Source organism: Chaetura pelagica, unplaced genomic scaffold (genome assembly GCF_000747805.2).
Source record: "Chaetura pelagica isolate M959 unplaced genomic scaffold, ChaPel_1.0 scaffold135, whole genome shotgun sequence".
Taxonomy (NCBI): domain Eukaryota; kingdom Metazoa; phylum Chordata; class Aves; order Apodiformes; family Apodidae; genus Chaetura; species Chaetura pelagica.
Window position 1 is genome coordinate 528328 of NW_009953649.1, and position 26891 is coordinate 555218.

Sequence of the window (26891 nt, forward strand, 5' to 3'; positions counted from 1 at the left end):
AAAAAACCTGTTCCTAAATTTTGCTATGTGTCAAAGCAGAAAGATGCTTTTAATGGGCTTTCAGGCTTGATTTTGGAAATATCATAGTGTCACTTATGGTAAATCTGGAACAAATAATAGCATCTGTCTGGAATATAGCCATCTCAGCCTCATTACAATGCCATTAGAAGCAAACTGGTTGTCCTATGCTTTCTGTCTATTAAGTTATCTTCCAAAGGGATAGTATTCTTAGCAGGAACATCTGCCAGTTCTAAAGAATTATTAACTGTTTATATATTACTTCAATTTCTCCATCTATTGCAGTTTCTGATCTCCTTTGGGTTATGTTTTGAGTATCACATCCAAAAAAAGTACTTTATTGTCCCCATTTCATACAAATAGCCTCTGTATCTGAAGGAGGCAACATCTGCTTTGCATGTAAGTTAGTATGATCCTAGTTGGGAGATTATGGATTAGTTACTCCAGGTTTAGAGTTCAGCTTTTCAAGAACCTATGGTGTGTGAGGTTTTTTGCTGGATTTGGGGTTGGGATTTTGGTGTTTTTTTTCTTTAAACATTGTCCTGCTACCTTTCCTAAAGGAAGCATACCAAAGTAAAGGATGAAAAATGCAACTGTGCTCACAAGGTGATTAGTCAGCAGTCACAGAAGGACCTGTTTGAGTGAGCAACAGTGAACACCATTTAGCACGGGATGGAAAACTTTGAATCTTTTGCATTTCATTTTGGTGACACAGTCTGACTTGGTGCTAAAGACCAAAGTATTGTTATTCTCTTGACCAGAGCTTTGCCTCCATAAACTCATTGAACTAATGGGAACTCAGAGCTAAGCTACTAGACAGGCACAGCTACAGCAGGAAACCAGAATGAGATTACTCGTGAAATCTGAGGTCAGTTTGTTAAAGCTACATGGTTCCTGAACCTCACTGACTCAAATCGCAGTTTCCTGACGTGATAGAGCATAAACCATTTTTACCATTTTCCTTTATGCCAAGTGGCTACTAACTCCCACTAGAGCCCTACAGTAGGTGTCTCTGAAACTAAAGCATAGCCACTCGCTGAATAACAATGAAGCAGTATAAGGAAGGATGACACCCAAAGAAAGGGTACCAAAAAAGCTGAGACAGCTGACAGGACTGCTTTTGTAAAGGAAAACAGGGCGAGCACCTGCAAATTCCTGCATCATGCATATGTCACCCTCTTGAGCAAGGAGTAAACTGTCCTCTGCTCTTGCCAAGGAGTAATCCTGATTCATTTAGGAAACAGTGCATCCAAACTATTGCTTGGCTTTTAATGGAAATAGTCACTTGGCTGCTTCTTGTTCTATAGCAGTTTGACATCTCAGTTCTCAGTATCAAGCTTCTTGACTATCAAGAAAATAAGGCAAAAACCTGATTCTGTACCATTCCCCCATTCTTTATCAGAGTGAAAAATGCAAGGGCTTTCCATTCTGTGTTAAGAACTTGGTCCCTCATTACTCCTGTTATAAAAAGGAAGGAAAAAAATAAACAAAAAGTAGCCATTTAACTGTATTTCATATCAAATATTCACAATTCTAACTGGGGACATTTGGGTTATTCAAGGAAACCTTGTGCTCTCAATCCTCACTCAGTGGTTTCCTGTAGAACTCTGCAAAGAATCTGACCAAACCCTTATGGTTTTTATGTTTGTATGACCTCTCTTTTGTGTTTGTATGACCAGTTCTAGGAAACCAAAACTCATCTTCCTTTCACGATTATGTGGGAACCTATTTTGTATCTCAGATGCTTGGAGGCTGATAGAAATTCTATGCAAGTGCATAAAGCTACTTTCTCACCAAACAAACGGTGACTTTACAATAGTTAGGATTGAGTTGCACTGGAAATACATCTAGGCAGCTTTATTGGATTACTGGTTAAAATTATTACTCTTTGATGTACACAAAAGCTGCTCTTTTAATGATGCCTCTGCTCATTTAGCTCATGTAAAGCTTACTGCTCACTATTAACTTTCTCATTTTAAATTACCACTTTATATAGCTTTCCAGTAAAACAGTAAAGGGATGGTAAATAGTGACTAATAATTCCTAGATATATTTATGATTCAACACCTCTAGATAGCAGTGATACAAAGAATAGATACCTGTCTTGTGGAAGAAGTACCCAGGAAATTTCTTCATCTTTGAAGCGGAGATGTTCAGGCAGCAGTCACTCAATTTTCCATTTGTGACTCAGTTGTTCAGACATAAAACCTTCCAGATTGTTCATGTGCTGAGGTGCAATCAGGGCTAAATTACCTTATTAAAATATTCAGTAAACTTGATTGTGGTCACTCAGTCGCTGTAGGTGAGGGCAGGAATATTTATATGACAGTTTATGGTTCTCACATACTAGATTTCTTTTTGCACAGTTTTACCTTAAACCTCAGACAATATAATTATAATAACATAACAGCAGATATTATAATATCATATTATAATTCTCTGCATTCTACTTGACTGAGTGAACGTCTATTTTTTCTTCTCCATTATTCCCAGAGGAATAATCTACTTGTCCACTGGTGTATTCAAAAGGGGACTAGCTATAGTGAACAGGGTTGGATTCAGTTGGCGGCCAGTCACCAGTGATGTCCCTCAGGGCTGTTTTGGTTGCAGTCTTGTTCACTGTCTTTATTAATGACCTAGATGAGGGCAATGATTGCACCCTCAGTAGGTTTGCATATGCCATGACATTGGGTGGGAGTGTTGATCTGCTCAAGGATAGGAAGGCTCTGCAGAGGGACCTGGACAGGCTGGATCAATGGGCCAAGGCCAGTTTCATGATGTTGAGTAAGGCCAAGTGCCAGGTCCCACACTTAGGCCACAACAGCCTTAGGCAATGCTACAGGCTTGGGAAGAGTGGCTGGAAAGCTGCCCAGAGGAAAAGGAGCTGGGTGTGCTGTTTGACAGCCAGCTCAGCATGAGCCAGCAGTGTGCCCAGGTGGCCAAGAAGACCAATAGCATCCTGGTCTGCATCAGGAATATAGTGGTCAGCAGGAGTAAAGAAGTGATTGTGCCCCTGTACTTGGCATTGGTGAGGCTGCACCATGAGTACTGTGTGCAGTTTTGTCCACTATAAGGACATTGATTTGTTAGAGCATGTCCAAAGAAGAGCAACCAAGCTGATTGAAGGGTCTAAAGCAGAAGTCCTGTGAGGAGAGGCTGAGGGAACTGGGATCTTTTTTTTTGCAGAAGAGGAGGCTGAGGGGGGACATCATTGCTCTCAACAACTACCTGAAACAAGGTTGTAGGGAGGTGGGTGTTGGCTTCTTTTCCCAAGTGGATAACGATAGAACTAGAAGAAATGTCCTGAAGTTGCAGCAGGGGAGCTTTAGACTAGATATTATGAAGAATTTCTTTACTGAAAGAGTAGTTAGGCACTGGAACAGACTGCTCAGGTGGGTAGTGTAGTCACCATCCCTGAAGGTATTCAAGAAATTTGTAGATGTGGCACTTCAGGGCATGCTTTAATGGGTGTGGTGGGTTTTTGGTGGGCTGTGTGTTATTGTTGGTTTTCTGTGGTTGTGGTTTGTTGTTTGTTGAGTTTTTTCTTTCCCCTGGGTGGACAGTTGGACTTGGTGATCTTACAGGTCTTTTCCAACCATAACAATCCTATGATTCTGTAATTAGGAAAGGTAGCCTGTGTGGCTGTAATAGAAGACATTAAATTGTCAAAAATTTTGAACAGTCTTTCTTCTCATTGTCAGATACTTAGAATAATCAGGTTGCTTCTAACTACTTGGTTTTTGCTTTAGAGAAAAGAGTACAACCCAGTACCTTTGTATGTATTATTTGCCATTCAAATATGATTGTTTTATTATGTGGAAAATTTTGGCAACCTAAAAAGCTTTTTTAAATATTTATTTTAAGTTAAATGCATAACTTGCTATGAAGTAAACTGTTTTCTGCTGTAAAATAACCAGGTATACTCTACTGAATCAGTAGCATCAGTTAATTAGAATCAAATTTAAGGTATTTGTTTACATCATAAAAGGCAAGCAAACATGGTTTGGGCACAGTGAGAATTCCCAATGTATTCTCTAAATACTGGTTTGATTTTATCCCAACCAACTAATTACAAATTCTATAACCCGAGCTCTCATTTATCCTCTGAATTGTTTCCCCATTTTTAGTCACACCATGGCATTTTTCCCTATTCATATGGAAGCACTCAGGGTTTTTTCAGCACAACTGCTTGAAAACAAGAGATGTTCCTCTCCAGAGAAGAATATAACTTTTAAATCTAGAAAATAGTGGAGTTTATGCAAGTGAAAAATTGATTTTATCATAAAGTGATTGTATTCTACTTTTAACTTCCTGGGGTATCTAGGAATGAGTTGACAGCAGAGTCCTGGACAGCTCCAGTCTAGATGCAGAGACAGAAAGTATTGTCCTGTCACATGAGTATCTGTAGCATTTTCAAAAATATTTCTGTCCTGAATACTAAAAAAAAAGTTTCTCGAACATAAGAACCCTTCCTAAATAGAAAATGTGGAAATTTGGTTAAATTAATTAAAATATTGGTGTTTTGGAATTCCTTTCTTTCAATTTCCAAAATAAATCAACTAATTTAAAACCAAAGATTTCTTTATAAGAATTTTTTTAAAAGGACATCTGTCAAAAATAATTGCTTCAGCAGTCAGTTTCAGTTTTGACATAGACTTTTTAAATTAATGTTTAATTGAACAATTCCTGACCAGACCTGTTCTAGATTGACATGGGAACTGGCTGGCAGTTGGACGCTGTGCAAAAGAAATATGACGCAAAGCCCAAGGAAGAAAAGCAAGCTAGGGAGTGAGGGCATAAAACTGAGGTGATGTTATACAATGCAACTTCTTCCCCAGAAAAATCTCATAGTGAGATGAAAGTGTTACTGATTCTGTTTGCTTCGACAGCAAGGGGAACCAGCATGGAACATCGCTTCATGCTGTGGAAAGCATCTGCGCTGATTAATGTGTCCTCTGCAGGTACCTCTGCCCGGTACCAGTGGTTAAAAAGTTGACATTTCACAGAAAATGGGAGTCCTCAATATCTCATTTTGATGAAAAAAAGATTAAAATCTAGATTTCTCTTTTCTCCATGGAATAGCCTTTGTGACAGTGATGCCCACTATACAACTTATGTTCTGCTAATTGCAGGGCAGCAGAAAACTATGCACGTGCACTCAGTCGCAGAGCTTCAAGTTCCTGTTGTAGTGCCTTAACAGAATAATTACCTTTCCAATTACAAATTAGCACTGCTTATAAAGCATCTTCACATTTTCAGGCTAAATTGTCAAGAAGAAAATAATGGGGGTGTTTTTTGCTGCTGCTGCACCACCCACCACCTTTGTTACTGCTGCTGCTGCCACAGCTGCGTCGCTAGCAGAGGCGGTGTTAAGGTGCACTGAGCAGCAGTACCTGCAGCAGGAGCTGTACCCGCGGAGGTGGAAAAAGTGCAATGATAAGAGCAGTATCAAAAGAGTTGGGTACATGTGGGATGAGTGGGAATTTCTGCACTCCTAGGGAGAGGAAATGAGATGCTGGAGAAATTTCAAACCCTTTTTATTCTTCAAAATCAACTCCTCTTAAATCTTTCATTTTTTATTTTTATTTTTTCCTGCTGCAGCACAACAGGACAATAGTGATTACAGTCTCCCTCTGCAATTCCAACTTTCTAGCTGGAATTCTTTTCACAGCCATTTTGGGAGCAGATATAATTAACCTTTGCCTCATGCACTTGAGAATGCATTAGGATACTCTTCTCCAAGTCTCATCCTCAGCAGACACCTTTCTTCCCCAGAGAGCATTTATTCACTGCCACAAATCATTTACTTTGAACATCCTAATCAATATGTTTCAAGAGAGTTTGAATAAATGATGTTTGGAAGCTGCGGTGAATAATTCTTTCTTTAGAAAAAAAAACAACTCCTTGAGAAGGAATGCACCATGGATAGTTCTGGAGCAGAACTGAGAAAATGGACAGAGACCCCCTAGATACATAATTCACTAAAGCAGCCAGTCTTCAATGTGAATTTTAGGGAAAAATAAAGCAAAAAGATAGAAGATACTCAGGTTTTTAGTGTAGTGGCAGTTCTTCTTTCAGCCATAAGAATAAAAATAGTATCCTTTGCATAGGCCTCACTGACATGAAAGCTCTAGATGTATCAAGAGGAAAACAGATCACTGGCTCGGACTCAACAGTTAAATGAGAATACTTGATGTTACTACCCTCTTTTCCTGAGGAAAGAAAGAGGACATGAATGTCACTCATACAGGAATCCTTTATAATGCCCATAAATTGATTAAAATTCTTTTTTACTTTGTTTTGTGTACATGTGCCAGTAGGAATAAGAAGGGGAGGGGAAAGGAAGAGCATGGATATTTTAGTGGCTGTAAGTTACTTGACCCAGCTCTATCTTGATTTACTTCAGCCTACCAAAAGGCTGATTAAAATGGGGACTGTGGTCTTGAACTGCTGAATGAGAAGTAGGTAGGCAAAGAGGAGTCTTTAGAAGTGCCAGCATGGCTGGCATTGCTGATCTGTGCAAGAAAACCCAGGTTCACTGACACCTCTGCAAAGGAAGAACCCCTGCAATAGAGGCAGGCAAGTAGTTGCATTTGCCACTAAATAGGGAGATCAGAATTTGGCCTTTTGTCACTAACACAGCAGTTCATGAATACAAATAATACTTTCAATATAGTAAATTAAAATAATAAGTGATGTGAGTAGGAAAGGACCCACTCCAGCAAAATTGTTCTTCTGGATTAATTTGAAATTTAAAAGACCACTGAGCTGGTAGAATTGAGAATAGAGTTTGTCAGCTCCTCTTCTGGCTCTAAAACAGAAATTAACTTGGGCAAAAATGAGAATATCAATCCAATGGAAATCTGAGTTATTTAAATATTTGTGTTCATCTCAAATGATTGAAATAACTGCAAAACTTCAGAACTTTGATTTAGAAATACCAAAGCATCATTTGAACAACTCCAGTCAAATTATCCCAGGCATTAATTGTATATTAGCACCTTTCCATTGCATCGAGATTTTCTACACCCACCATTTCCCATTATGCACTTCCAGTAATGGTTCTTCAGTGATACATTATAGGACTTGGACTGTGAGGAGAAAACAGTGCATCATAGAAGATAAATCTAGGGAATGCTCCCAGCATTTGGGAAAATGATGAATCATGGTGTCAGTGGCAGAAACTGAACAAAATCTGAAAGGGGCAGTGGATTAATCAAACCAGATGCTCAGAAACCAGCAAAATCTTCCCACTGCTACCACACCTCTGGAAACTGCAATGATGCAAAAATGCCATTTACCAGCAGTCACAGGGAACTTCTGATTAGTCCTTGGCAGAACCAGATTAAGTGCTGTTCAGAAATTTGCAGCATGGTGTAACTGTTCATTTCCAGAGAATCTCTTTCATGGCTTAATCTATATAACTTCAAAATAACTCTGAAAAGGTTTGTTTGCTATCTGCTATCATCATCAGCATTTAAGATTATTCTTTTTGTAGGAAAAAAGTGCATAGTTTTAAATATGATTAAGTAATTTGCAAGTGTTTCAGGATAGAGCAAGTTATTTGGAAGTTTTATTTGTGGATAAAGAGATCGCAAGTAGAATATCTAGTTACTTCACAAGAGCATGAACAACTGTGGCCAGCTACATCACCTGCATCATTTTTCATAAGCCACTTCCTGGTTCAGCTGAATTAGCTTCCGTGTCATAGCACACAGTATCAGTGGAGTACTAGACTTCTAGATTCTCATTACTTTCATTAACTACATTCAGATTACGTGTAATGATTAATCAACTTGAAAAAAATTGCCTGGCAACATGTCTTTAACCACTTCCTGCTTGTGTCTCATTAAAAGCACTGTCTTTCCATGGGAGGGAAGGGTGGCAGATGTATTTACATACAAATAGAAACAACAAATCTCCCTCATATTGCCATGTTCCTCCTGCAGTGAGAATTGCCTGTACTGGGGCAGCTTATTTCCATAGTTCCCTCTGCAGGACAATGTTCTTAGGAGGGCTGGGCTGGGGATGGAGCCATGTGTTCATCTTGGAGGAGGGAGGTCTCGCAACAGCCTCATGGGGGGCACCCACCGCAGCCAGGCACAGGTTCAAAGCAACCAAAGTAGTAATGGAAACTGTTATCCCAGCTTTAGGAGAGGAAAGAAGCTGATCATCCTCCACAGAGAGCTGGAACTCTGGAACTGGAGAAGGCTAATGGAGAAGTTTCAGGCATTTTTTCCTTTTGGCAGGGGTCAGTCCTATCCAAAATAGAAGACAGGGAGAAGCATTCATGATTCTGAAAATAGATGGTACTGAAGAATCTGTTTGTTTTCATTATTTTTCTAACTTGAGTAGAGATGGTTAACCACCAGGCTATGTTAAAAACATGAGCAATGCACAAAAATTAGCCCCAGAAACAAAGTGGTTTTTAACAAGATATTATATGCAAGTAAGAATGAACATACTGACTGGTCTAGCTTTCAAAAGTAATTTTGGGAAGGTGAGTTCAGATACAAAACCAGACTAGGACTGCAATTTGAGGCAAGGCCCTTGGCCCAGTGAAAGGTCTGGAGTTAACTCTTAGCAATATGTTTATTGATGGAAAAAGGAAGTTTCCCTGCCTGAAGTTTTGAATGATAAACAGGACTTTGATACTGTGGAAAATGAGGACAAACATAAAACACATTTAAAATTAGATCTGAAGTAGAAGGGCGTTCAGAACTCAAAGTCCACCAGAGGCAGCACTCTACAAACAACACAAGTACAGCTGCCCAGTGTGAATAAACTGAAAGAAGTATTAGAATATGCCCTTAGGAAGACCTTGCAAAATTCAGGAAAGTTGATGGACAGAAGAATGCTTCCTAACAGTCAAAAACAGCCCTGGAATAAACAATTACTGTATTATTAGCTACAAATATACAGAATGCTCAGCTATCCAGTGTTGAATGCTGATACACAAGTTGGTATACTGCTGACAGTATATTAGAAAGATAAAGCAACAGATAGTAACAGGTAACAAGGAACAGGGCTTTCAAGGTGACTCCTCCCCATGAGACAAGAGCTCAATAACAAACAGAAAGGATAGTGCCTACAGTGCTGCTGAGGAAAAGCATTCCTGATACAGCTAATATCTGCTGTATCTTTTCTTCTTCTTTCTAAGTTGTCCTTCCTTCAGAAGAGGCTTCAAGTGGCCTCCAGTGGAATAGTATCATGGAAACCCCTGCCCCTGCAGATGCTGTGGGTTACTGCCACATCAGCCTTGTTTGTTCCACATCTGTTGAGCTCCCCTGTGCAGCACAGGGCACTTCTTCTCCATCAGTTGGCTCCAAGTACAAGCAAGTCATTCTACAGGGATTTTTCTTTTTTTTAATTATTCTTGTCTGCAATGTGGAATGAAGCCCCTTCAAGAGATGTTTATTAGAACTAGCAAGGACTGGCAGACTGGCATTAGGCATGCTGACTTGTGTCAAGTGTGCTGGGGACAAGAAATGCTGAATTTTGCTTTTTCAGTTGTATGTTTACTGAATGTGCCAGAACTTTGTAAGAGGCATGAGTCAAACATAAAACCTAACATGAAAGCATCATTTAGTTTGAGAGCTCTTGAAACAAAGCAGTGGCCTCTTTTTTTTTTTTTGAGAAATACTGCCTTTAATGTCCTTCCATGAAGCCCTGGTTCTTATTTGTAATTGCATTTAGGTGCACACCACTCAGGTATCAACAAGGAAATGCATATAGCAGATCTCTGAGGCTATACAGTTGTGTTAAATATTCATCTTTTGATTAAAAGGATAAGGATTTATTCTGCTGTAGCAAGCGTCAATTTTGCTTCCTGAAAACTAGAATGTCAGAGGAGTCTTATCCACATCATGCAACCTTACAAACCACCTGCATGAAGCAACCTGATGTCTAATACTTAAAACATATAGAGTTTTGCAGTTTTCTGCATTTTTTAAAGATTCAATCCCCAAAATCTTTTCTACCCAAGAAGGTTTTAAGAGTAAAAATACTTTGGAGATGTCACCTTCCTCAGGGTCAGCTGCATCTTCATTTTGCTTCAAATTAAAGAAGTTGGAAGAGTTTGGTCAGTGGATGGAGCATATTAGAACCACTGGATGTTTTTGAAAGTCCTATCTTACCAAACATGTTATCTTTTTCAAAAGAGCAAAGACATGTCTTGGTCCTTAACATGTACTGCCTTCTACTAGCCTTATGCCATAATTTCCAATTTCCTCACTCAAAAAGGCTTCATTATTCTTTATTGTGAAAAGCTTTTGAAGAAAAGATGCTATAAATAATTAGTGTAGGGATTTTAAAGCAACTGAATCAATATTTAAGAGCATACAAGTATTATAGGATTACATACTCTACTCTTTGCCTCAGTAGAATTCACTAAGGCAAATAAAAAACTGGACATACAATTTTTGACCTGAATTGGGAGCTAGACAAGGCTCTTAACCTGGAATATTTTGAATTTTTGTTTTATGGGATGAAAAACTTCTTTATAATGGTTGTTTTTTTTTAAAAAAACAACCATTTTTTTTTTAAAAAAGAGACTGAAGTAGTTTCTAATATTAAACCTCCTCCTTAGCCTGCTGTGAAGTTTGATAGCTTCAATCTTATTTTCTAGGTTTTTTGCATAACTTTTTTACCATTCCCAAAGCATGCGATGAAACTGTACAATTGGTGGGACTGGATCTAGTGTAAATACTCCAAATACACAAAATAAAGCTATGGTGAGGTTTGGCTCTGCTTTAGTCAATACAGCTGGGCTAGACAGCAAGCACTATTCTTCTCCTTACACACCCTTCCCCAGAAACACCCTTTCACCCTTTGCCTCAATGAGTGAAGATAGCTCTTGGATCACAGCTGTGGCTGGATGAATGGGAATTTATGGGAATTTATTTTTCAGTGGTGGGCTGTTCTGGACCATACTGCTCAAAGTTCTTCACATTCATCCTGTTTCTGCCTTCTTGTTTCAGTTACCTAAGCTGATGGTGCTTCTGAGCCCATGCTGTACATGCCTGTCTGTCCCTCTCCACTAGCTTTGTGTATGCCATCTCATTTCACTCAGTCATCTGTGAAGACAGTGGTGCGAGAGGTCTTGTCTGCTGATATTTAGGGACCTATTTATCTAAATTAAATTGGCTCAACCTATCCCATTGCATACTCAAGTGGAAGAGCTACTTTAATTCCTTGCTGTGAGTAACAGAGCTGGTGATTCTAAATCTGTGCTAGTGCTCAGCATGAGTAGAGAGCTTGTAAATGCACAGATCTGACTAGACGTGGCACGTCTGTACCAAAATTTGCGCTATTTCCAGAGATTTCAAAGGTTTCAAGTTTCGAGGCCCTTACATCTTGGTAGGTTTAATACTGGTACAATAAATAGACTTGGATTATGATGAATAATGAAATTTATATTAAAGGAGAGTAATTTCAAGTTCCATTCTTTAAACTTGATCAAAATTATGTGTTAAAAATAGACTTTTTATGTAAGACTTCTTATTAATTCACTTATAAGTGGTCTTCAAAAGGTTTTTCTGCCTTTGAATGTATTTTTCCCTTTTCTGGGCAGCAAATGATTGGCAATTTTTTTCCTCTTCTTAAGCTTTGAAAAAAATAATAATACAGAAACCTTCCCTAAGCAAATACTGCTTCAGGTACACCATCAAACAAAAAAGGGAGGAAGAGATTAACTTCTGGAATATTACTTGTTACGGGTGCATGTCCTCCAAATTAAAATATCCTTTCCCATGAGAAAAACAAACAAACCAAAACCAAAAAAACAGCTGTATTGATCCCTTCTCCTTTCTGAAATAATATGTAAGTTTTCTGTAGTTCCATAGCTGTCAGTTTCTACAGGAAGACATAATCCATTCTTTCTTGTTGATGAGAATGAAAGAACACATGCACAGCTTGCTATGAAAAATTGTTTACTGGCATGGCTGGAAATCTGTGTTTTTAAAATTGACAGACTAAAAAGTGCCATGGGAGGAGAAAGTAGATGAGAAGAAATCATATTTCTCTGAACCTCTGTGCATCCTTTCCAACATATAACATGGTAACTGGCTTTAGGGACTCCTCACATTAGTTTCAAAACATCTCAAGCCCTCTACCTCAGTGTGGTATTTTGGGAATCCCTATGAACTTAGAGATACCACTTTGATTATGTTTAAGACAGACTGTGAGACAGACTGTGCTAAAAGTGTCCACAACCTGATGTTATAAAGTACCAACAGTCACATAAATTTGTGGTAGCTGGAAAAGGGAACTGTGAATAGCTCTGGAGAAAGCCATTCTTCCAAGCAAGCTAACAAGCAAGACACTACTGAGGATTCAGGCAGCTGAGGTAGATGCTCAAGTGATGAGGTATACTAGGGAGGCTGCAGTTCTCTACATGGGAATCCTTACAGCAAGGGAAGGGACAACACAAGAACAATAGAAAGGAAAGAAAACCAAATTTCTCTCACTGAAAAGACATTGAGTTCTAGAAAGCTTTTGTAATGGCAAGAGGATTTAACCTGGAAGTCTGATTTTTCTTTTTCTCCACAAATCTCTTTATTTCCCATGCTGCCCAGTGGCTTTGAAAGATGAGTCACAGTGAGTCTTGCTGCAGCAGCACTAGATAGACAGACATCTACCTGCTGTATTGCTCTGCAGGTTAGCAGTTTCACAGCAGAGCTGATAGACATCTCGGCCAGGGAAAGCCAGTGGCCTCGGGATTGGGAAGCTAAGGAGGCCAAGGAGAGGGAGCTGAGCTGGTGCAAATCAGGGGGAGGCATGTGGTTCTGTGGAAGTCTGTCATTGCTGTTGGCTGAGGGTATCCTCTACTGATGCTTGGGGTTGCTGCAGGTGAATGCAAATCAAAGCTTGAAGAACACAGTGTCACTGTTTTTAAAAACTCTTTGATTTTTTTCCTGCTGTCAGGGAATCTTAGAAGAAAGTAACTTTAGGGCCTGAACCAGTGGCTTCCACTGGTCAGAGGTGTGTCAGGAGTGAGGCATGCCTCAGCTTTTCATGAGATCTATGTAGAATTTTTATATTTTTTTACCAACGTAAATGTTGCTGAAATGATTACTTTGTTAACATATATAGACAAAAATAGTTCAATATACCCAGAGTTGAAACTTGTTTGCCTTTTCTTCTTTATTTCAAAAAATCCTCCCATTAAAATTTTGAAGCCTTTCAAGCCACATAGCTTATCACTTCACTGACACCTGCTCTAGTTTCTTGCTCCAAAACAATTCTAACCCAAGAATTAATCAGGTAAATCTATGTCTCCTTCCCATTTTCCCACTCTTGCCTGATGCCCTTTTTATTTAATTCCTGTTGTTCCTGGTAACTTCCTGAATAGCAGAAAGGGATAAAAGAGCCCTTGATAGCTTTTCCCAATGACTATTCTGTGCTTGTGGCTGTGATCAGTAGCTCTCACCTCTCTCCACACTGTTGAAGCCCCAGGAAGGTCTCAAAATAGGCACATGGAGCCTGGAGGGGGACACAACATCAATTACAGGGGTGTGATGAAGCCTTGAAGAAGCATGTGGCCACAGCACTCAGTATCTCTACAAACTATCCTACTACTAAAGATAAGGACCATGCTCACTTTAGAAGTGGAGGGCCCTCTCATGTGACACAACATGAAGAACATGAAGCTTGGTAGCAGCAGATGGAAAAGTGTGAGTTGCTGCACTGGATGTACAACTAAAAGGTAGATAGAGCAGACTAATGCAGAACAACCAAGAATGGTGAAAGAGTCAGAACAGTGGAAATGTGGAATTTCAGGCAACAAACCTTCTCCAAGCATGAGAACAATAGATGCTTCTGTAAAAAGAGATGAGGAAATGAAGGTAAGGCTTTGCCATGATGTGGGGAGGAGAAAGGGGAGATTGGAAGAGACTAAGACATCAATGTCAAGAATAGTGCCTGAGACACAAACAAGAGATACTGAGTAACAGGAAAGAAAAAGAAAAAAAAAAAAAGAAAGAGGTTTATTTTGTCTTTTTATTTCCCTCCTAGCATCTTGGAGCACAGAGGGAACAGACTCACATGACAAGAAAACTGGCATGAGAACTTATGAGAACCTTGGCAGTTTCAGAAATTGCTCAAGATTCTGTAATTTTAAAACACACAACTTGGGGAAATTTGTAGCAAAGATTTGGGTGGGTATAGTAAATTTAATCCTAAAGCAACAGTATAAAATGTTCATGGTAGTAAAAACATTCAAGGAATAATAAATATTTCTGCCTAAAGAAAAAAATAATGATCTTTATAGCACTGATAGAAACATAGCAATTGAATAAAAATACATGCTATGGAAATCACAGACAAACATGGAAGAAGTCAATCCCAAAATGGAGCTGGCAATCTGGAATATACCTTGGCACATTATTATTACAAGTTTGTTACTTTCAAAGGAATCAATGCTTTATGCTCATATCATATGTAACATTTTTACTGCAACTATGGCTTAGCACCAGTCCTGATAACAAAGAATTATCTTTACCAATATTCAGGAAACAATGGACAGATCTTGTCAGCAGTAAAGATAACCAAGAGACTGACATAAGATGAAGAATTAATGGAAAGGGATTCCTCCTATGTCATGCTGAATCATCCCTTGTACCTTATCAGTTGCTAATGATAACCCTGCACAATCTGATAGGTGGAGACCTGCCTATGGGAGTCAAACACAGAAAAATGCTTGACATGACTCTGACATTATTATAGGAATGCTGAGGAATAAAAGCTCCGCAAATCTGAACCTGTTATGCAGGTGAGCAGATGGTCACACAGCATAGGCAAGAAACCAAAACTTCAAGACTGCCATGGACTGCAGGTCACTTAAAGCAGCTACAGGCTTGGGGTGAGAGTGGAGGAGAAAGTGTCGAACACTGACATACAAATCCTGGTGAAACTCTTGAAAACCCTCAGTTAACAGCTAAGGAAGAAGTCAAGAGTGATAAGATAAATGAGTTATCTTGAGATAGCAGCAAGGTAAATGAGCAGAGAAATAGCAAGATGGAAGCATGTGCCAACAGCACAGTGCACAAGGAAGTACTGAGGCTTTAAACTAACTGCTATTGGTCCAAAAACCTGCATGGTGGGAAAGAGCAGGACCCTTGCACAGAGTAGGGACTGGTCTCCCTTCCTCCAACCAGCAAGCAGTAGTGCTAAGCAGAGGAGCAAAAGTATCAGGAGCTTGCTACAAGTTTAACAGAACTAGCATAGCTTGTGGGAGGGAAGTGGAGATGCATTACCTATGGGTACGCGCCCAGTCTGACCCCTGTCTATCAAAGGTAAAAATTCCTTTCGCTTTATGGTCATGAATTCATGGATACTGTAGTGTGAGCAGAGCATTTTACCTGGACAATCCCTGCCTTTTCAGTGGAAGCAGCTTCTTTTTGATCAAGCTTATCCTCATGTAGTGCTTGGATTAACCTTCTCCTACTGGTCCAAGCCATCCAGAAAGACCCTAAATGTGTTTCTGACTCATGCCACCTTCCACTCATTTCCCTCTCAGTTTTACCATGTTAACCAAATACCTTCTCCCTCCTACACTAATCTCTTGGGTTTTTTTGTTTATTTTACTTATTTTTTTTCCTTTTAAGAGTGACTTGAGGAAAGGAGAGCTGGAACACACAGAGAACTTGTCAGAGAATACTTCAGAATTCAGTAATTGAAGCTAAAATCAGCATGATACTTGGAAGCAGACAATCTTCATTTCACAGTGTAGAATGCACTTTAGAGGATAGAATGATGACCAGAGTGGTATCAGAAAAGCTGTTCTCACACTAAAAGAATTTTCCTAATTACTTCCTTTGTTTTTCAGCCTGTAGTAACACATGCACCATAAATGAAAAGTTGTGTGCATTTATTTGACTGAATGCTGCCATTTCTGCAGGTAAAAATTTGTCAGAATAGTCTTATGTACAGAAAAAGTTGTTCAGAAACATTAAATCTTATTTGGTACTTGAAATGCACTTGCAAACCTTTTTACCCTACATTAGCTACAAATTCTTGTGTTGGTCCTGTGATTTTTTTCTTACATTTCTGCTGTCATTTTTACAGATCTGTGTAGTTCATGTAACCCAAAAATTATGTCTGACTTTTTGCACGGAGAAATGGCTTTGAGCACCATGAAACTTACTTAGAAATTACAGTGCCAGTGCATGCAGTAAAGCTCTCCCTGTGTTCTCAAGAGTCTTCTTGGTGTCTTCTTTATGAGGAATGTCATGGGCTATAACCAACACTTCTTTAATTTTCAAGCAATGTGTCAAGATCTTTATTTTCCCACTGTGCCTAAAGCACCTTCTGAGTTTTCTAAAATGTAGTGGCTTCATGTGTCTCAGGCAGTTACAGCCATGCCACCCACAGTGAATATGGGGATAGATAGAGTGTAAAATGGAATTCTCAGATGTTTCTCAAACACATATAAATGAAAAGAATACACTTTAAAAAGATAAAATATTTCCTGGTGAGTTTTACATTTTGCTTTTGTAAAATGTTCCTGAAGACTGTGGAGTACTCTTAATCATAATTTTAGTACAGCTCCTTAAAAACCACATGCAGGCATTTCAAACTTTTCAATAATACATTACTGTCAGGCTTAATGTTTTGTTACTGAGCAGTCATGTCTGATTCAGAAATACAAATGCATATCTACTTGATGAGGCAGAGATTTAAGCAGAGCTTCCTCATGATACTAAGTTCACAATAAAATAATAAAAAATCTCAGATATCCTTTATGAGCACACAAGCTGTCTGGCAAAGTCATAAAAAGAATATTACTGTACACAACACAGAGATTTAATAATGTTCATCTAAATTTGAGAGTTTCAATTTAAATGGATTTTCATGTAGCAGTGTTCTATCCTAATAAAGTGCTTAAAGTATGAACACTGTCAAACAAGTGTCCACACAGTTTATTTTTCTTCCTATCCATCAATGGACAAAATGTCCACTTTATGACCTTCTCAGAGTAACCAAAAAGTATTAAAACCCCACAGTTTCAAAAGTTAATACCAAAAGGTGGTCTGCCATTTTTACAAGGAGAATGACAGAATGGAGGTTGTGGGTGTCTTGAGCGCTTCAAGCAACTTAAGAGAAATAAGTAAAGAAGCATGGCCAGCAGAGCCAGGGAGGTGATTCTCCCCCTCTATTCCCCTCTCGTGAGACCCCACCTGCAGTACTGTGTACAGCTCTGGGGCCGTCAACATAGGAAGGACATGGAGCTGTGGGAGCTCATCCAGAGGAAGGACACAAAGATGATCAGAGGGCACCTCTCCTATGAAGACAGGCTGAGAGTGTTGGGGCTGTTCAGCCTGGAGAATAGAAGGCTCCAGGGAGACCTTATAGCAGCCTTGCAGTATCTGAAGGGGCTACAGGAAAGCTGGGGAGGGACTTTTTACAAGGCTGTATAGTGAGAGGACATGGGGCAATGGTTTTAAGTTAAAATTTAGAGTTAGAATTAAAATTCTGACATGGCTACTGTTAACCAGAATAGTTTTTAGAAATTGCCTTTTGCATTGATCTTTCCTTCCAAAACACAAATTCTTAATAATGCAAACATTTCAAACTTTCCATACTGCTGGAATTAACTGGAATTTTCCATGTAGGCTATACTTAAATCAATTAAGGTGCAATTAAAGTTCCACTGTTGCCAATAGTTTATAGCTGTTCTGTTACAGACTATAGATACATTGAAATAAGTAAATGGAGCCCAAGATAACTCAATTCTTCTTCTGTTAGACTTATTCTTCTCTATTACTTTATATGAAGTTATTTGTGAAATACTGAATGGCTTTCAGGACTCAATGGCAAGAGAGAATACACTGGTGTCAAGGTTTCTTTTGGGCAGTTCTTGCTCTGTAAAGTTCAATGTTCTTGCTCTGTGAAGACTGTATGAGTGGTCAGCAGCACTTAAAAGTGGCAATGGCTCTGCTGTCTTGATTTCTCTACTCACTCACTCATTGCAAGTATATAGCTCAGAGACATCTGATAAAATCTCTTTGTCTGTCTTCATTTAGCTTGTGATACCCTTAAGACACTCCTCTGTGAGATTATTTAACTGGCAGGTGCATCCAAGCTGTGTTGCACAGTTTGGGTACACTAGTGAATCTGTCCTGAAAGAAATTATGGCTTTAAAACAGATAGCATATCAGAGATCATTGAAAGTAGCATATTGTGGCATTCTCTGAGGGTTTTTGGTTAGTATTTGGAGTTAAAAAGATGTCTTATACCTTAAAAATTCAGTAAGTAATTCCTCTGAAAAAAATATTTTTTTCAGGGATATTTTTGTCACTTTTCTATTGACCATTTCAGGAAATGAAATTCCAAGCAATTAATCAAAATCCTGTAAGGATCACTTCAGTTATTCCCAAACAATTAATTAAAAAATTCAAGGAAGTGTATGTATGTACACACATGTACATACATCTACACTTCAAGGAAGTGTAACTCTGTTTTTATGAATGTTGAGATCTTCCAAATATGTGAAAAAACTAAGATGGAAGTTGGAAGCCGCAAATCCTCCATACAAAAAGCCTTCCTCAGTGTATGTTTATTTCTTACAATGAAGCCTGAATAGGCTCTTAAGTGATTGTGTTTACCTTAAATGCTTAGGGCTTGAAAGCCTTTAATACCTCTAAACTTAAAACTGATTCTTATTAGGAATCGATGTAACAAGTGAATTCCAGTTAAGACAGTGAAAAAATAAATTATGGTTAAAAGTTCAACAGTTGCATCTGGGTATAAAGTTTGATTTTATGTAAGTTACACAGTTGAGGTTTTGGTCCTTTATTGAAAAAATTAAAGGAAGCGAAGCAATGCAGAAAGGCTGATGTACTAGATCACTCCAAAAAAAAGAGTATTTTAAGGGCTAAGTTTCTTGCCTGCAGAGTAAATCACCCTCAGTATCTTTAAGTCATTGATTTCTCCTTTCTGATGCAAAGTGATCTTTCTTGCCTATTGCAGAAGTTTGAAAAAAGACAGATTGCTCTATCTGATTCTGCTCCAATTCTGTCCTGACAGCTAAGTTGTCCTGTGTCATACCTGCACGAAAAGACAAAATGCCCTTTCCCTGCTGAGTGTAATGAAGGTTTGTGTTTCTCAGCACCCTTGTATGATATCTCTCATTAAAAACAAGCATTACAAAATAGCTCCAGAAGATACAATTAAAAAAAAAAAAAAAAAAGCAATCCTTAATGGAGTTTCAGGATGTTTCTCTCACTTATTAGCACATGAGCTTCTCCAAGGAATGTCCTCTCAATCAAAAAGGCTTACAGGAGGGTAATGCAAGAAGAAGCTCCAAAATGAGCAGTGGGGGATTGAAGGGATGAAAAAGTTCAGAGAATTTGTGGAGCTGTAATAACAGGCTTTTGAAGCCAGTGGAAAAAACAAAACAAAACAAAACAAAACAAAACAAAACAAAACCTTGCTCTTGTTCTATCAGAGGACAGGCATGAGCAACCAACAGAGCTGCTGAAATGATGCAGCCTGTGTTTTGTGCCATGTCCAACACCTTGGGAAATTCTGGGGAAAACACTCTAAAACCTTAGCACAAGTCCTGCCAGAGATCAGGGATGTGCAAGAAATTACCTTCTTTTCATATTCTAGAGGCAGTCTGTGTAAGTTGAAATTACTGTAGTTGCTATTCAATAGGGCTGCCCAGGTATAAATGTAATAAGCCTAATGATTCTTCCATCAGTTACTCCTTTTTGAGCTCTTTTCCCAAGATCCTGCTCTGTGCACAAGGGAATTTCTGTAATAATTACCCTTGAGTACCCAGTGGAATAAGCGGTGATTACACTGTCTAAAATAGAAATAGATCCTTGTGCCATTAGTTTCAAAACTGACAGGAAGCCTTACTCCAAATTTCTTAGGGTTTTTTAGTTTTCATATTCCTCCATCACTGCAAGATTGTAGATACACGCAGGGTTGCACAGACTTTCTTGCTCTGCTGCTGATGGGAACTACCTGTCTTGGAACTTGTGTAATAAACTTGCTGTACCCTTGGGTTCCTTTCCTCTGCTGTAGAGTAGGGATAGCAGATGTTCTGCAAAATGAAATCCTTCGTGATTACAGGATTGCTCAGAGGGCTGTAATACCTGCCCACCTGCAAGAAAATGAGTCAGTCAAGCAAACTAGAATACTCTTCCTATTTCCTATCAGCACAAAGGGAAAAATCATAAGACTGTTAGGAAACCATGTCACCAAATGAAGGCAAAGAACAAGATGCAAAACTGGCAGAAGAAACTGATACCTGTGGTCTGAAAGATTATATAGAGTACCAAGGAGAAAAATATTTCATTGGGCAAAGGCCCACCTTCACCAGTATTTTTGCCAAGCTAGAGGGTCTCATGAACAATGAAAATGTTGAAAAAGTCAAAAGGCAAACTGAGACCTGGGAAACAGTATGTGCAATTTGTACCACTATCCTAGAAGGTCTGCTCAATACCAGTTCACAATATGCTGTGCCTTCCCAGTTATTTACTACCTTTCACACTTAATTACAGAAAAATAATATATTTCATCAGACTGACTTGCTGAATTAAAAGTTCTAAATTTCTTTTTCATGCCTTATACCAATGCACCAAATATAAACTCTCTGTTTACAATTCAGTTTCTAAATATAGCCATGAATTAAGATATTCCTGCTTCTGCATCCTAAATAATCTAATGGAATCAATTAAGGTTTTGCGTAGATGACATCTGCTATTTGCAAGTACAACATGAAGCACAAAATGCAACCAAAATAAGCACGAAACAAAAGTTTCCACCCATCCAAGCTCATCCTCAGTAAACATACTGCTGTTTTGCATCACAGGGTGGATTTTTCTTACTTCTTTTAGATTTCAGTTTAGAAGGTCCCCAAGAGAATATGGCATAAGCAAAAAAGAGTTGATAACTTTGGCTTGAGGCAGTGGTTAAGCCAGATGAGTAAACATCGCTCATGTATCCATGAAGAACATTGTCCCATTGCTTGGATTTTCAGCCTTGCACTATTATTGATCAACATGCCAGTTATGCCAACCTAAATAACAGTGTTCATTGTCAGATGTGTTCAGAGTGAACACCAACATCAGCTGTGGAAAGGACAGAATCTGAAATGGATTAAATAAAAGGCTGTCCCACTGTGCCAGTAAGATCTTTGTTCATTAATTTGGACACTAAGGATCATCCCACCACACAGTATCTGTGTTGTCATTTCAAAATATAACCCCTTGCAGCACTTTCCTAGCATTATAATTAATGTTTTCTCCTCCAGTATTGAAATGTATTATATTAGGGATAAAATACAAACTATTCCTGGAGATAAACAGATAAACACATCGGAGCTGGGGGAGGTTGGGCCCTTTCCTTCCTTCCTTCCTTCCTTCCTTCCTCCCTTCCTTCCTTCCTTCCTTCCTTCCTTCCTCCCTTCCTTCCTTCCTTCCTTCCTTCCTTCCTCCCTTCCTTCCTTCCTTCCTTCCTTCCTTCCTCCCTTCCTTCCTTCCTTCCTTCCTTCCTTCCTCCCTTCCTTCCTTCCTTCCTTCCTTCCTTCCTCCCTTCCTTCCTTCCTTCCTTCCTTCCTTCCTCCCTTCCTTCCTTCCTTCCTTCCTTCCTTCCTCCCTTCCTTCCTTCCTTCCTTCCTTCCTTCCTCCCTTCCTTCCTTCCTTCCTTCCTTCCTTCCTCCCTTCCTTCCTTCCTTCCTTCCTTCCTTCCTCCCTTCCTTCCTTCCTTCCTTCCTTCCTTCCTCCCTTCCTTCCTTCCTTCCTTCCTTCCTTCCTCCCTTCCTTCCTTCCTTCCTTCCTTCCTTCCTCCCTTCCTTCCTTCCTTCCTTCCTTCCTTCCTCCCTTCCTTCCTTCCTTCCTTCCTTCCTTCCTCCCTTCCTTCCTTCCTTCCTTCCTTCCTTCCTCCCTTCCTTCCTTCCTTCCTTCCTTCCTTCCTCCCTTCCTTCCTTCCTTCCTTCCTTCCTTCTCACCAAGTACCTGCTGCTGCTTAAGCAGACAAGGAGACAGCCCTACGAATACCTTAATATGGGTAATTTCACTGGTTTCTGAAACTAATGAATTTTGTGGGTTTATACAAATGTTTCTAGAATTTCTATCTGTACTTACAAGAAACAAATGTCCCCTGTGAAAATATCTGCCTGTTATTTCTTTAACCAGTTTTGCACTTGCTGCACCAAGTACTATTCATTATTCTATGAAATAATTCAACTGCATCATGCGCAGTCAGCAGAAGCTCAGCACAGTCATTTGGGGAAAGTGATTCCATACTGTCACTCACTGTCTGAGCTGCATACTCTGCTGCAACATTTTTGTTTTTCTTCCTATCTATTTTTAAAATTATGGACAGTTTTTAAGTTATGTGAAGGTATCCTTTGTTAAAAACACATTTACATTAGGAAAAAAAAAAAAGCAATATCAGTAAGAAGCAATATCAGTAGCATAAGCAGGAGCCCTCACCACAGGTAGTTAAATGGTTCTTCATTGGTTGATTTAACCAAAGGCTTCAGAAATTACTTGATTTTACTCAGTGACAGTGTAGGTGAAAGGTTAGCCATGCAAAAAGCTGAAATAACCACCAACCTTGAGTTTTGCAGAATGAGTTCAAGTTCTGAAGCTTAGTATCCTTGCCACGTGTTGTGTGTGAACAGTCTATATGGACACTGTAACAGAAGAGGGACTTTGGGTGTTTTAGCAACCATGTAAATGCAAACTCTCACAGCATGAATGCATGTAGTTAGCACATCTCTCCGTTGTCTGTGCATGATACACCCAGGTGGCAAATCAAGAAGAGCCTGCCCTTCCCCAGCACTCCTGGCTGCAGCAGGATGATGCCCTGGGGGTGTGGAGCACAGCACATGTTGCTCACACCAAGCCATCTTCTGCAAACATCTGTTTTAAACTGGGCTTCTCCCCACAGTGATTGGTTTATGCTTTTTCAAAGACATAAGTACTAAATTCTAGCTTGTAATAGTCATTACTCTGGGAAACATAGTTGTTGTACAAAGAAGATGTGAACTCTTAGAAGTATCCTAACATCTGAACATTTCTAAATAACATAACTTAGCAGTAAATGTTTTAGCTTCTTTTGAAAACTAAGTAATGCATGGAATATTAGTTCTAGCTGCGTATTGTAAGTCACCAGAAAGAAAAATATCTTGATCTAATAAAACCTAGGAAGGACTGGCAGTGAGTAGGAGAAAATCTTCTGTGACCAGAAAACAGTCCCAAAGTTGAAAAAGTATTTTCATAATACATATTTATTTTTAATGTTATTTATGGAGAATAACTCTAAAGTAGCAAAACTCCCAATCATGATACTTACAATATTGGTTCTTAAAAGCTATTAGTGCTCATGGCATAACATCACTTACACCAATGTTATTGGTCCAGCATTGGCCAGAGAAATCAAAAAGTAAAAAAAAAAAAAAAAAAGATCACTTTTCATCTCATGTTTAAAGTGAATAACCATCCCACTGTATTTTGAGTACAATGGGAAGAGCTGTGATAGTCATATGGTAAGGAACAACTCAGTCTCTAGCAAGTGCTACACAAGCTGTGCTGCTTGCTGTTCAAAAGGGTAATAAACAATCCTTTTAGTGTGGCCAAAGCAATAAGAATAGACATGATTCAATGTGGTCTCCTAGAAACTGCTTTTAACACAATAGAACTATTACTTGACCAACACAGTGGATGGGCTTTTGTTGCCACGAGCTGTAAGAATTAGAATCAGAGATTGCTGTAGAAATGTGAATGTACTTTATGATGGTCTGTAGTAATTCTGTACATCTCTTATGTCTGTGTTCTTATAGCCACTTGGGCACTGAAGTAGCTGAAATGAGAAAGAGGCAGCAGTCACAAAATGAAGGAACATCAGCTGTGTCTCAAGCACCTGGAAACCAAAGGCCCAACAACACATGTTGCTTTTGTTGGTGCTGTTGCTGCAGCTGTTCATGGTATGTCCTGTAGTATGTTTGGTTCTGTATCCACCACAGGTAAACGATGAGAATGGAAAATGCCAAGCACTGGGAACATGCAAACTTCTGGGACAGGATTGCTGCTAAGAGGCACAAGTTAACATTTCAAGTAACAATTTGATTAACAATTCCCTGATTTGGTTGTAAAACTACTGTACGTGAAAGAGGAGAGAGTAGTAAATTCAAGCTATATTTGCCTTACTTAAACCATAACTAATTGAGGAAATTTCAGTTGTAAAACTAGTGTACGTGAATGAGAGACTTGATACTGAACATTTTATAATTTGCATTCAAAATATATTGTGGTTTTTTTTTCTACTTATACTTTTGATATTGCAGTTCTCTGTATTCAGGAGGCTAAAAGGGGGATGGTCATAAATGTGAAAATATGTGACCTGTTTTACTGCTTAGTTATTGAATAACATGTACTCTGTAAACCTGAAAATACAAACCTTAAATTCCACTTCATCTTTTAAATGATGTGGTGTAACATTAGTGGGAAAAAGGCTCAAAAATTAGGGCTGCTTTGCTCTTCCTAAACAAAGAGTTAATTTGGAAAGCCAAAGAATTAAAGCCATTTTCAGAAACAGCTTTGAATTCTTAGAGTTTTGAGATGCATCAGGTCTTTATTTCATATTTTCATGAGTGCAGCTAGTGTTGAAATATATGCAGAACTATTTGGAGCCTATGCATCCTGTTACATACACAGTTCAGTCTTTTTGGAGTGACCATTCCTCTGTGTATCTGTGTTATTTTCACTTGAATCAGCCATCTGGCCCAAATCTAAAATCTGAGGTTATTTGCCCCCAATATATTTAAGAATACATACCAGTCTGTAGGCACTCGCATCAAATGGGACAGTTTTTTCCAATATGCTACATCCTGGAGGCAGTACCAGGGTAGACCTCCTTTGGCTGCTACTTACAGTTTAATCTGGAGCCAGAGGATATTTGGAGTAAGGATGAGAGAGAGCTCATGCTTATATGAAGTTACTTTGCAGTGTGTTCAATCCATACAGAAAAGAGGTGAAAATGTATTAAATGGAAAGAAAAAGGAGGATGTTTTGCCACTGTTATCTCTGCTGTGTGACAGGGGCTCAATGTAAGATTAGCTATCCTGTTACAGATCAGAGATTCATTCAGCTCAGTATCCTATTTCAGGAAGTAACCTGTAGTGGGTGGCAAAAGGAAAGATAAAACAAGTGGACAAGCACTTCCTCAAGCTACCCACAGCAAAACTCACAATTTCTCGCCATCTGTAACTTACGAACTTCTTAGCCCAGAGGTTATTTCTGTATGTTTTATAGACCTTGATGGAATTTTCTTTCATTAATTTGTCAAACCAACTTCTGAAGTGACTTCCTGAAGTCATTTAAACTTTTGGCATCCAGAGTTTCCCATAGCAATAAATTCTACAGTGGACCTGTGCACTGTGAATTATTATGCCCTTTTATTTGTTTTAATCTAGTAGATGTTAATTTAATTTTATTCCCTCTTGGTCTTTTGATTGTGAAATACAGTGAATAATTGTTCCCAGGATGATCAAGATTTTATAGAGCTCTCTTATCTCTCCCTTCAGCTGTTTTTTCTTCTATAGTGTTCTCTGTTGTAATCTCTGTGATACAGAACCTGCCCCAGACCAGGGTTTATCCTCTCTCTCTTCTATGTATCCACCTACCTCGTGCCTCTCTATGTACCTTTCCTATTCTACTATCTCCTAGGATGTGTGGCTAAATCTGTTGCAGTAGTGAACACATGGGTGTACCACGTTTTGTGTTTGCTTTTGATTTTTTATTATTAACACCTAGAACTCTGCTTGCTTTTTGACTGCTGAGATGATGTTTTCATTGACTTATGCACCCTAACTGCAACATCTCTTTACTGATTGGAAATAAAGCCCATCATTGTGCCTGTAAATCTAAAGTTGGGTTTTGCCTTGCAAACTTGATCATGAATGGCCATAAAAGTATCAGTCTAATTTCTAAAATTTAAAGACAACTGTTTTTATTTTTTAAGCATGCTATAGCTCAAGAAGTCTCATTTGACAACTATACTCTCTTTAAAAGCTTTCACAGCCTATATGACCCTTGGAGTATCTCTACTGCTTAGAATGCAATATCATTGTATATTTGAACAGCTTGTGCATATTAAATCTAAATTAGAGCAATTGTTTCTTTAAAATGTAGGATGTCCCTTCAGTTGCTTTAGTAATTGGGGTTTTTTGCTACTATTATACTCTCTTTCAGGTTTTTTTGAGGGGTGATAGGTTTTGGTCTTTTTATGTAACATAGATTAGACTGAGCAAGAAGAGATCCTATCAATTTAAGAGAGGTTTAAGGATTAAGACAAAGAATGAGTCAAAGGAGATAATGACATCTCTTGCATTTTTTAACATCAAACATGCAGAACAGATAATGAAGTAAAGCCTTTTACGGATCATTCTTCTGTGATTCCATAGTGGAAACCCCATTAGAGGAGAGATGGGAAAAAAACTTTGAAAAAGGCAATACTAAATGTTTCAGAATCTCAGTTAAAAGGAAGTAATTACTATTCTTGCCTCAGTTTTGTACCCTAAAGCCTACAATTTTTTTTTTATTTTATTTTTTTTTTAATAGAATAAAAATTACTAGTCACTAGGGTATCCTAGGTAGGTAATTCTGTAGGGTAGTTCTCTGTAACAGGAAAGACTAATTGATAATTTTAACAGGTTATCTAATGTAATTACATGCCTTCCATGGTTCCATAGGTCTTTGTATTCAAGTAATGTTACTTTCTCGAGAGATCACCATCTGGAAATGTTGCTGGGTTCATTAATGATGATGACAATGCTTTAACTGTCAATATCAAGATCAGAAGACTTTTCTTCCATTCTTACCACCAGCCTGTGTGACTGAGGGCAGCTCTTACATCAC

The 26891-nt window shown here is 38.7% G+C and overlaps 1 protein-coding gene across 1 annotated transcript in view; it reads left to right on the plus strand.

The window, feature by feature from the left end:
• Positions 1–26891, plus strand: part of RGS17 (regulator of G-protein signaling 17) — a 71449-nt gene that overhangs the window by 19154 nt on the left and 25404 nt on the right. Inside the window, exon 2 of the mRNA XM_009999958.1 lies at positions 23816–23959. Coding sequence (XP_009998260.1) covers positions 23841–23959 — 119 coding nt within the window. The 5' untranslated portion in view covers positions 23816–23840. The remainder of the gene's footprint in view (positions 1–23815; positions 23960–26891) is intronic.